Genomic DNA, 12,646 nt, shown 5'->3' on the forward strand with positions numbered 1-12,646 from the left:
TAGGCCATAAAACAATTCTCAGTACATTTAAAAGGATTAAAATCATACAAAGCATATTCTCTGACCACAATTGGAATGAAATTAGAAATCAATAACAGAAGGAAATTTGGGGAATGCATAAATATGTGGATCAAAGAAAAAAATTATAAGAGAAATTTAAAAATAATTTGTGTGAATCAAAACAAAAATACTTCATATATTAAAACTTATTTGATGCAGCTTAAGCAGGGCTTAGAGTGAAATTTATAGTTGTTAATGCCTATATTTTTTAAAAAAGAAAAATTTCAGAAACCTAACTCTCCAATTTAATAACCTGGAAAAAGAAGAGCAAACTAAATTCAAAGCAGCAGTTGGGAGGAAATCAATAGGGATTAGAGTAGAAATAAGTGAAACTGAATATAGAAGACAGTACAGAAAAACAATGAAATCAAAAGTTGGTCTGTGAACAAATTAACAGAATTTAAAAACCAAGAAAATAAGAGAGAAGGTTCAAATATCTCAAATCAGGAGTTAAAGAGGACGCATAATTATGGACCTTACAAAAATAAAAAAGATTATAAGGGAAAAACTATAAAATAGTTCATGTCAACAAATTGGAATAGCCTTGATGAAATGGACAAACTTCTAGAAGCACACAAACTACCAAAACTGCTTCAAGAAATAGAAAATATGACTAGACCTAAAACAACTAGAGAGAATGAATTAATCAAAAATTTTCTATAAAGCAAATCCCAGGCCCAAATTGCTTCATTGGTGAAGTTTAAAGAATTAACACCAGTCCTTCACACACTCTTTCAAAACTAAAAGAGGAAAAAACACTTTCCAACTCATTTTATGAGGCCAGTATTACCATGATACCAAAACCAATCAAAGACACCATAAGATCCATATCCTTTATGAATAGCAACACAAAAATCTCCAACAAAACATTAGCTAATTGAATCCACCAACTTGTAACTATTTTACATCATTACCAGTATTATCCCAGTGATGCAAAGTTGATTCAACAAAAGAAAACCAATCAAGGTGATATTTCATATTAATAGAATAGAGGACAAAAATCACATAAGAATCTCAGTAGAACAGAAAAAGCATTTTTTTTTTTTAAATTTAACACCTTCTTACGGTAAACACACACACACACACACACACACACACACACACACACACACGAGCGCGCGCCCGCGCCCGGGAATGGAAAGGAACTTCTTCAACCTGATAAATAGGGCATCTATGAAAAATCTACAGCTGACATCATACTTAATGATAAAAGGCTGAAAACTTTTTCTCTAAGATCAGGAACAAGACAAGGATGTCCATTCTTGCCACTTCTGTTCAACATTGTACTAGAGGTTTTAGCTTGGGAAATTAGGAAAAATAAAAAGAGTTAAAGACACACAGATTGGAAAGGAGGAAGTAAAACTGTATGTCTTTACAATTTATGTTACATATAGAAAATCCTAAGGAACACATCCACAGTATTAGAGATAATAAATGAGTACAACAAGATTGCAGGATAAAAGATCAGTATGCCAAAATTAACTATTTTCTACACCAGTAATGAACAATCTGAACATGAAATTAAGAAAATAATTTCATTTACAATATAATCAAAAATAACAAAAAAATTAAGACTAAATTTAACTAAGAAGGTAAAACATCTGAAAACTATAAAACATTGCTAAAAGCAATTAAAGGAAATCTAACTAAATGTAAAGACATCTGTGTTCATGAATTGGAAGACATAATATTAATAAGATGGCAACCCATTTCAAATTGACTGCAGATTCTGCACAATCCCTACCAAAATTTCAATGGCCTGCTGTGCAGAAAATGACAAGCTGATCTTAAAATTCACAGTGAAATACAAAGGACTCAGAAAAGTTGCAACAAATGTTTAAAGCAAGAAGAAAGTTGAAGGACATACTTCCTGATTTCAGAATTTACTACAAAGCTACAGAGTCCAAGAGCACATGGAACTGGCATAATGATAGTCATATAGGTCAACGGACTAGATCGGAGAATCCAGGACACCTACATTTCTGGTTAACTGATTTTCAACAAATGCACTAAGACAGTTAGTTATTCAATTGGGAAAGAATATTCTTTTCAACCGCTGGCACTGGATAACTGTGATATAAAGAATTAAGTGGGACTCTTCCTTCACACCATACATAAACCTGTAAAACCATCAAAAGACAATGAAGATGTAAATGTTCATAACTTAGGAGTAGATGCTGGTTTCTTAGATATGACACCAAAAGCACAAGCGACACAAGAAAATATCAATTGTACTTCATCAAAATTAAAGATCTTTGTGATTCAAAGGGCAACAAACACCAAGGAAAATGAGATGACAGTCCACAGGATGGGAGAAGATATTTGCAAATAACATATCTGATAAGGGACGAGTATCCAGAATATATAAAACTCAAAATTCAACAATATAAGGACAAATATCCCAATTAAAAATGGGCACAGAATCTGGGTAGTCATTTTCCCAAAAAGATTTTAAAATGTCCAATAATATATGAAAAGATGCTCTCATCATTAGTCATCAGGGAAATGCAAATCAAAACCACAATGAGATATACCCAATAGGATGGCTATGATCAAAAAAGACAGATAATAACAACATTGGCAAGGACTTAGAGAAATTAGAACTGTCATACATCACTGATTAGAAGATAAAAAGGTGGAGCCATTTTGAAAAAGTTTGGCAGTTTCTTAAAGAGTTATGCATAGAATTAGCATATAACCCAGAAATTAAAAGTCTAGCATATACCCGTGAGAACTGAAAATATATATCTACACAAAAACTTTTTCACAACTATTAATAGCAAGATTATTTATAAAGCCAATAAGTGGAAAGATGCAAATACCCATCAGTTGATAGAGAAACAAACTGCAGTGTACTCATACAGTGGAATATTATCCAGCTATTAAAAGGAATGACGCATTGGTACCTACTATAACATTACCATTGAATGCATTATACCAAGTGAAAGAAGCTTGACACAGAAAGCCACATATTGCATGATTCCATTTATATAAAATGTCCAGAACAGTCAATCCATAGAGACCAAAAGTAGTTTAGTGACTTTCAGGGTCTGGCAGAAGGAAGGAATGGAAAATAACTGCTAATAGGTATAGGGTTTCTTTTGGGAGTAACAGAAATAGTTTTAGAATTAGATGGTTGCGATCATTGCACGACGTTCTGTGTATACTATAAACAACTGAAATAAACACTCTTAAAGGGTTAATTTTATGGTATGGGAATTGTATCTCAATAAAAATATTAAAATCTAAAAAAAGATAAATCCAGAACATGCTTGTTTCTGGAAAGACCTCTATGTCTAGAAGTCATGTCACTATTCAAACCTGGAACCTTGCGATGACCTTTCTGGGCTGAAGCTGTAAATATGACTAACCTTAAAACATTTTAAGAAATATTACACTTTTCTGTGGGTAGTTGAAGTATGGCTCTTTGCCTCTCCAAACTGTTCTTTCCTCTCATCAGAGTGATTGCTTTGTTTGTTTATTTACTTACTCAGACATAAAGGAAATATAATAAAGTATACTGTAGTATATCCAAACTGAAATTAAATGAAAATAAAATTCATGTTGATTATTTGATAATCAGCTAAACCTTGGTAGCTAATATAATGAGTAATAATCTAAGAAGAGCACTTGTTGAGAAAGAAATGTTTTAAGAAAGGACTTTTTCCTCCTAATTTCCTAACGTTTCTCAATTGCGTGACAGGGTTTTCTTCACTAGTTTTTCTTTTTTTTGTTTTTCCCCTTAAGCCCCTACTCCATTGTCTTCTTTCCAGACTTTAGTGCCTCTGATCTGAATGGTAGGTTGAATAGATAATAAGATTCATTAGCTGTTGAATACCATAACTAGTGAGTAGAAAGCATGTTGAAATAAATTTGAAGTTTTGCATATTTGGAGATAATATAAATGCTTTATTTTTATGTTTAATAATGTATTCTTCAAAATTTATTACCTACATTTAATATTTTATTACTTATTACTTCACACCAACATGTGTTTTTACCTTAGTATATCTTTTAACATTTTAAATAAAGTGTTATTATCTATGTTTTTTTTTATTAAGTCATGTGGGGAGGTAGAGAGACAGACTCTTGCATGCACCCGAGCTGGGATCCACCCCACAAGCCCACTAGGAGGCGATGCTCTGCCCATCTGGGGCATTGCTTTGTTGCTGAGCAACTGAGCCACCGTAGCACCTGAGGTGAGGCCATGGTGCCATCCATCCTCAGCACCTGGGGCCAACTCGCTTCAATGAGCCATGGCTGTGGAAGGGGAGGGATAGAGAGAGAAAGGGGAGGGGTGAAGAAGTAGATGGTTTCCTTTCCTGTGTGCCCTGACTGGGAATCGAACCTGGGACATCCACATGCGGGGCCAATGCTCTTCCACTGAGCCAGGGCCGTCTATGTTTTGAGAGTATGGAAATGGTAACTCCTTGACATTTTGGATAATTCAGCACTTATTGTAAATTTCTTACAGTCTTAATGCTTTATTTGCTATAACAAAGGAAGTAATATTTGTTGAAGTTATAGAATCATTGGGATGGTGAATGAGAAACTGTCACGAAGAGACTTCTATTTAGGTACTCATCTGCTTCATTTTTATTTTTATAGCAACATGTATATCCTCATAAGCATCAAAAGCCTTTTACCTACCAATGTCATGATTAATTTTTATGAATGAGAAGAGCAGGCACTGCAAACCATGCTTTGGGAGCCAGATGTGTGAGATTAGGACCAAAAACAATGAACTGGATTTTTCTTAACATGTAATTCTGTTAAAATATATATCTATATACATATATACATATATGTATATAGATATATATTTATCTTTCCATGTCCAGGATTAAGAGCAGGACTAGCTGCTTCAATTGCCGGGAGTTCTATTATCAACAAAATGTTACTAGCAAACACGGATCCTTTCGGCGCAACGCCATTTATCGACCCAGATCCAGATTCATTGTAAGCAAATACTTCCACTGATATTTTTGTTTGGCTTTTCTTGTTGCTGTTTTATCCTAATGGTGACATTTTGAATGTATGACAATAAATATGGTTCCGTGTACAAAAAGAATCATCTGAAAATTTCAGACACTGATAATGATGAGCACATTGACCCATGTGAAATACAGAGGTTTCCATGATCTGTTCCTAAGGGAGGTCCTTTCAGCCTTTCATCCCGGAGGTCAAGCCTGTGGTGCAGTGAGACACCTCTCTACTCACTTTCTCTGGAATGGTTTATTCATCGATTCCTTCATATATATATTCATGCTGTTATTCCCTTCACCTCCTTTCCTCTTGGGCTTGCCAAATCTGTCATCATTCTACAATACATCCAGCTTCTGGGTCTATTTATTTTGGCAGTTTGGTATACGCTTCCTTTTATTTCCAGATTCAATTTTGCTTTTATAACATCTTATCTCCCTAGTGACAGCCCTCAATGACTGTACCATATTTTAAACTTTGTACTTTTCAAAGCACCTAGAAGAGTAGAATAGGTCTAGTAGTAATTTGCTCAGTAACTATTTGTTCATTGTTAAGAGTAGAAGTGGAGGAGTCTTTCTGATGGTAAAAAAAAAAAAAGAGAGAGAGAGAGAGAGAGGCCTGACTGCAAGGCCCGCCCCTTTTACATGTTACCAACACTTACATACATACTCTGGGGTCGTGCCTATTGCATGTGAATAAGAAGTGATTTCTGCTTAGCTTTACTCTCAGGAATGGAATGGTTAATGGTTTTAAGTGCTGTATATAAATTGTAATTATTATGAACCTGAAATTGACTTTTATGTACTTTTCCTTATTATCATAGAGATGGATATTCAGAAAAATGTGTCATGAACAATTACTTTGGGATTGGATTAGATGCAAAAATTTCTTTAGAATTTAATAATAAAAGAGAGGAGCACCCTGAAAAATGCAGGTAATTTTGGTAATAGTAATAATGTTATTTCATGAAGGCAATTTGACTTTAATTTCATTTATTACCTCTTTTGCTTACTCTGCCTTTTTTTTTTTTTTTTTTTGTATTTTCTGAAGTTGGAAATGGGGAGTCAGTCAGACAGACTCCGACATGCGCCCGACCGGGATCCACCCCGGCACGCCCACCAGGGGGCGATGCTCCGCCCATCGAGGCATCGCTCTGTTGCAACCAGAGCCATTCTAGCGCTTGAGGCAAAGGCCATGGAACCATCCCCAGCACCCAGACCAACTTTGCTCCAATGGAGCTTTGGCTGCGGGAGGGGAAGAGAGAGACAGAGAGGAAGCAGAGGGGGAGGGGTGGAGAAGCTGATGGGCGCTTCTCCTGTGTGCCCTGGCCAGGAATTGAACCCGGGACTCCATGCCAGGCCGACGCTCTACCACTGATCCAACCGGCCAGGGCCTTTGCTCTGCCTTTAAAGACTAAATAAATAATAGTGGCACTGGCCGGTTGGCTCAGCGGTAGAGCGTCGGCCTGGCGTGCGGGGGACCCGGGTTCGATTCCCGGCCAGGGCACATAGAAGTGCCCGTTTGCTTCTCCACCGCCCCCCCTCCTTCCTCTCTGTCTCTCTCTTCCCCTCCCGCAGCCAAGGCTCCATTGGAGCAAAAATGGCCTGGGCGCTGGGGATGGCTCCGTGGCCTCTGCCCCAGGCGCTAGAGTGGCTCTGGTCGTGGCAGAGCGACGCCCCGGAGGGGCAGAGCATCGCCCCCTGGTGGGCAGAGTGTCGCCCCTGGTGGGCGTGCCGGGTGGATCCCGGTCGGGCGCATGCAGGAGTCTGTCTGACTGTCTCTCCCCGTTTCCAGCTTCAGAAAAATACAAAAAAAATAAATTAAATAAATAAATAAATAATAGTTACTGAAATTGCCTGTCAACATTTCTTTCTAGGAGCCGCACTAAAAATTTGATGTGGTATGGAGTCTTGGGGACCCGGGAGTTACTACAGAGATCATACAAGAATTTAGAACAGAGGGTTCAACTTGAGGTAAGCTCATCTTGAAGTAAAGACATTTTAGGCTATCTCACTTAGAAAAATGGTAGTATTTGTGGAGTGCATTGGCCTAAATTCCTCTTGGTTAATGTTTAAATAGTCAGGGGGATAATTGGAAGCCTGTAAAGTTATCAACTTTCTATGAAAGCAGATACAGACACTGGATATGAGTGATATACTTTATTACATAATATTAGTTCTTGAAATTTGGATAGTACTCGGAGACCAGAGACCCTGTGAAAAGGTAGAGCCATGGGAATATACTTCTAGCATAGCTTTTTAAGTGGATTTCCTCATTTAAATGTCCAAATTCTTACCCAATATATAACTGTAATGCCTTATGTTCACAAACCACTGAAAAAAACATTCATTGTAATTAGAATCTTTTAATTTAAATGAATTTTTTGTTCTAGTTGTTTTTAACAAATTATTAAAAGATTTTGAACATTTAAATTTTTTAGTATTTTTTACTAATTTAAATAGGAAATTAAAGATAGCAAAAGTTATTTAGTCTCAAAAAAAAAAAAAAAAAAAGAAGTTTAAAAAAAGGCCTGACCTGTGGTGGCGCAGTGGATAAAGCATTGACCTGGAACACTGAGGTTGCCGGTTCGAAACCTTGGGCTTGCCTGGTCAAGGCACATATGGGAGTTGATGCTTCCTGCTCCTCCCCCTTCTCTCTCTCTCTCTAAAAAAAAAAAAAAAAAAAAAAAGTTATTTAGTCTCCTCATAACAGGAAAAAGAAGGTTGGGTGTCATGGCTCTGAGAAGTCTGCTAATTTCTGTAACTTATGTTTTCTCTTACCCTTGGTCATTTCTTTCCTGTCTTGTGTCTTTTTATAACCAGATATTTCTATTAAGATATACCTTACATATGAGCAAGTTTTACATCTACAGATCAATGAATTAAATAGCATTATTATTGTGGTTGTTCTCTTAACTTTGGAAAATGTACTAAGGAGGTGCCTGGCTTCTTCCTTATCAACTAAATGTTCTAGTAAAGATAAGCATCTAATATTCTCTACTCTAGAATACTGACTACCTGATTAGCTGTCTCAGTTTATCAATGCCTGTAAAGTTAAGATAGATGTTACTTGCTGAAAAAGTGCAAAACCAGAAAGGTTCACACCTAGTAAACTGTCCTTGACAGCCCCCTCCCCTCTCTCCTTTGTATTGGACCGTGATCACTCATTTTCTTATTCCGTGTCCCCTAGTCGGCACACTCTCTTTAAGGAAAGGTAGAAAGTTGTATTCATCTCTGTTATCCCGTGTCTTGCACAATTCCTGGCCTTGTCTTGAGGGAGAAACAGAGGTAATAATCATTTTACCGTGATTCGGTAAGTACTGTGAGCTGGCTGGAATCAGTGTGGCTGGGTTGCCTTAATCCCTTTAGCTCTTCAGAAACAGTGTACCTAACCTTTTATACTGGTGTCCAGATTTTGAACAGGATTGGTTTACATGCACAGCTGCGTTTTACTCTCCATTTATCACGAGTTGAAACCCTTTCTGAGCTGTAGACCCCTTTGGCATGCTGCTGAAATCATGGACCTCCTCTCAGAACATTTGTTTTCAAATGCATTCTATAAAATATATAGACTTTCAAGAGAAACCAATAATATTGAAATAAATTAACAAAATAGTTTTAAACTTTTAGAGCAGTGGTGGTCAACCTGGTCCCTACCGCCCACTAGTGGGCATTCCAGCTTTCATGGTGGGCAGTAGCGGAGCAACCAAAGTATAAATATATAGATAGATTTAACTATAATAAGTTGTTTTATAAAGATTTATTCTGCCAAACTTAGCAAAAATCCGACATAAAGTACTTGGTAAGTAATTATTATTATATGCTTTAACTTGCTGGAACTCTGCTTTATAAATTTTATAAAGTAAAGTTACTTCCCTACTTTATAAATCACCATTACTGTGGAACCAGTGGGCGGTTAGAAAATTTTACTACTAACAGAGATACAAAAGTGGGCGGTAGGTATAAAAAGGTTGACTACCCCTGTTTTAGAGTATGTTAAATTCAGCAATTTAGATAGAACTTACTTCTGATGTTTATTTTTTTTATAGATTATGCTTCACAATAAAGTGTATCTGTTTATAAATCTTTAAGACTACTCTGACCTGTGGTGGCACAGTGGATAAAGCATTGACCTGGAACGCTGGGGTTGCCAGTTCTAAACCCTAGGCTTGCCTGGTCAAGGCACATACAAGAGGCAGCTACTACAAGTTGATGCTTCCTGCTCCTCATGTTTTCTCTCTCTTTCCCCTCTCTCTCTAATAAATAAATAAATAAATAAACAAATAAATACAATTTTAAAATGTTTGATTCAATTGATTTAAAATGAAAAAAATTTTTGTTCGCCCATTTTTTTCATTACCCCATTTTCTGCCTAACCATCAATCCTTTTCTGTATCTGTGAGCTTGTTTTTTTACATTTTTTTTTTAGATTTCATATCTAAGACAGATCAGATGGTGTTTGTCTTACTCTGACTTATTCACATAACATAACGCCATCAAGGAATTTGCTGTCACAAATGGCTGAATGATACTCCATGACATATACTTGCCACATTTTCTTTATCCATTTATTTATCAGTGGACACTCAGGTGGTTTTCATGTCATGGCCACTGTAAGTAATGCTGTGGTGAACATGGGGACGCATATACCTTTTCAAAAGAGTGTTTTAATTTTATTCAGATAAATTCCCAAAGGACGAGTTGCTGGACTATATGGTACTAGTTCTGTTTTTAATTTTTTTGAGGAACCTGCATGTTGTTTATTATAGTGGCTGCACCAATTTACATTATTACCAACATTCCACATTCTTAGACCACTATTTCTCATCTTTTTTGATTATAGCCGTTCTAACAGATGTAAAGTGATATCTCATTGTGGTTTTGATTTGCATTTCCCTACTGATTAATGATATAAAGCATCTTTTCATGTACTTGTTGGCCATCTTCATGTGTTCTAGAAAAAAATCTCTATTCACATCTTCTGCCTATTTTTTAATCAGATTGTTTTGCTGTTGAGTTGTGTGAGTTCTTTATATATTTTGGATATTAGTCTCTTATCAGATACATAATTTGCAATTATTTTCTCCTGTTCAGTAGGTTGCCTCTTCATTTTGTTGATGGTTTCCTTTTCTGTGCAGAGCTTTTCAGTTTGATATAGTCCCACTTGTTTGTTTTTGTTATTTTGTTTTATTCTTTTTTTTTTCTTTCTTTGCTTTTGTTGCTATGGCTTTTGGTGTTAGATTAAAAATCATCACCAATACCTATGTCAGGGAGCTTACCACCTATGTTTTTTTCTAGGAGTTTTATGGTTTCAGGTCTTACGTTGAAGTCTTTCATTTATTTTGAGTTAATTTTTATGTATGGTGTAAGATAGTGGTCCAGTTTCATTCTTTTGCATGTGAGTGTCCAATTTTCCATATACCATTTGTTGAAGAAACTGCCCGATTGTATATTTTTAGCTCCTTTTTCATGAATTGGCCATCTGTGCATGGGTTTATTTCTGGGCTCTCTATTCTGTTCCATTGATCTTTGTGTCTCTTTATGCCAATGTTATACTGTTTTAATTACTATAGATTTGTAATATAGTTTGAAATCAGGGAACATGATGCTTCTAGCTTCTTCTTTCAAAAGATTGTTTGGCTATTTGGTATTTTTCATGGTTACATACAGATTTTAGGATTATTCTGGTTCTGTGAAAAATACTTTGGGATTTTGATAAGAACTGCATTGAATCTGTAGTTTGCTTTGGGTAATATGGACATTTTAACAATATTCTTTTAATCCATGAGCATGTAATATGTTTCCATTTATTTGTGTCTTTTTTCAATTTCCTTCATTCAAGTCTTTAGTTTTCAATACACAGGTCTTTCACCTTTATAGTTAAATTCAGTTTTAAGTATTTTATTCTTTTTTATGCTCTTATACATGATATTTTTTCGTGTGTGTGTGTGTGTGTGTGTGTGTGTGTGTGTGTCAGAGACAGAGGGACAGAGAGAGGGACAGATAGGGACAAAAAGACAGGAAGGGAGAGAGATGAGAAACATCAGTTCTTCACTGTGACTCCTCTGTTGCTCATTGATTACTTTCTCATATGTGTCTTGATTGGGGGGGGTGGCTACAGCAGAGCAAGTGACCCCTTGTTCAAGCCAGCAACCATGCGGTCATGTCTGTGATCCGACACTCAAGCCAGCGACCCCGTACTCAAGCCAGATGAGCCTGTACTCCTGGCGACCTCGGGGTTTCCAATCTAGGTCCTCCACGTCCTAGTCTGTCCCTCTATTCACTGCACCACCGCCTGGTCAGGCACATGGTATTTTTTCTTAAGTTTTCTTTCTGATAGTTCATTATTAGTTTAGTGTAAAAACTTCAACAGACTTGTATATTGATTTGGTATCCTGCAACTTTATCAAATTTGTTTATTCTAAGTTTTTTGATGAATTCTTCAGAGTGTTTTATATGTAAAGTCATATAATCTTCAAATAGGGAAGAGGTTTTACTTCTTCCTTTCCAATTTGGATGTCTTTTATTTCTTTTTTCTTATCTAATTTGTCTGGCTAGAACTTCCAGTACCATTTTGAATAAAAGTAGTGGGAGTAGACATCCTAGTCTTGTTCCTGATGTTACGGTAAAGCTTGCCGCTTCTCACTGTTGAGTATGATGTTAGCTGTGGGCTTGTCATGTATAGTCTTCATTATAAAATCTTTAAGATCGCTCTGAATTATTTTGTGAAATACTTCTTTTATATTTATAACAATAGATTTTTTCCATCTCCTTTAAGTTAGCTATATAATATAAATATAACTTCCAAAAATACATAAGGATACCTGTTAAGAATATTGGTTCACCCGTCCCACAGCTGTGGCTCAATTGATTCCAGAGTGTTGGCCCTGTGCTCTAAGGATAGTTCCATGGAGCCTCCACCTCAGGTGCTAAAAATAGCTGAATTGTGAGCTTGGGCCCCGGATGGGCAGAGCATCAGCCCCGGACGGGGGTTGCTGGGTGGATCCTGGTCAGGGCACATGCAAGAGTCTGTCGGTGTATCTCCCGTCCTCTCACTTAAATTTAAAAAAAAGAATATTGGGTTCAGAGAAAGTGAACCAATATCTGCTAAATATTTAACATTCCTTCATTGAACTAACACACACTGAGCCAGGAGTGTGATGCTAGGAATGGCCCTCAGTACTGGGATGTGTGTGGGCATTTTGAATGTGTTCCCTGCAAAAGTAAAGAAAGGAGTTATAAAAAATGCCTGTGGGGGTAAGTTAATTATTATGTATTCTCAGTTATTTAAAATGATTGAAAAGTGGGTTCAAAGAGGATTCTTATTTCCTTAAAAATTGCAGGTAATTTTGATTGGATCTTAAAATGCAATTTTTGTAAAGTTATTTTAATTTTTTTTTTAATTTTTTATTTTTATTTTATTTATTTATTTATTTGTTTGTTTATTTTTTACAGAGACAGAGAGTGAGTCAGAGAGAGGGATAGACAGGGACAGACAGGAACGGAGAGAGATGAGAAGCATCAATCTTTAGTTTTTCATTGCGCGTTGCAATACCTTAGTTGTTCATTGATTGCTTTCTCTTATGTGCCTTGACCACTGGCCT

The 12,646-nt window shown here is 36.4% G+C and overlaps 1 protein-coding gene across 5 annotated transcripts in view; it reads left to right on the forward strand.

Annotated features, from left to right (window-relative positions):
- Positions 1–12,646, forward strand: part of DGKH (diacylglycerol kinase eta) — a 220,665-nt gene that overhangs the window by 177,924 nt on the left and 30,095 nt on the right. For all 5 annotated transcript variants that reach the window (XM_066380833.1, XM_066380838.1, XM_066380837.1 and 2 more), the window contains exons 19-21: positions 4,902–5,019; positions 5,867–5,977; positions 6,920–7,016. In XM_066380833.1, coding sequence (XP_066236930.1) covers positions 4,902–5,019; positions 5,867–5,977; positions 6,920–7,016 — 326 coding nt within the window. The remainder of the gene's footprint in view (positions 1–4,901; positions 5,020–5,866; positions 5,978–6,919; positions 7,017–12,646) is intronic.

Source organism: Saccopteryx leptura, chromosome 4 (genome assembly GCF_036850995.1).
Source record: "Saccopteryx leptura isolate mSacLep1 chromosome 4, mSacLep1_pri_phased_curated, whole genome shotgun sequence".
NCBI lineage: Eukaryota > Metazoa > Chordata > Mammalia > Chiroptera > Emballonuridae > Saccopteryx > Saccopteryx leptura.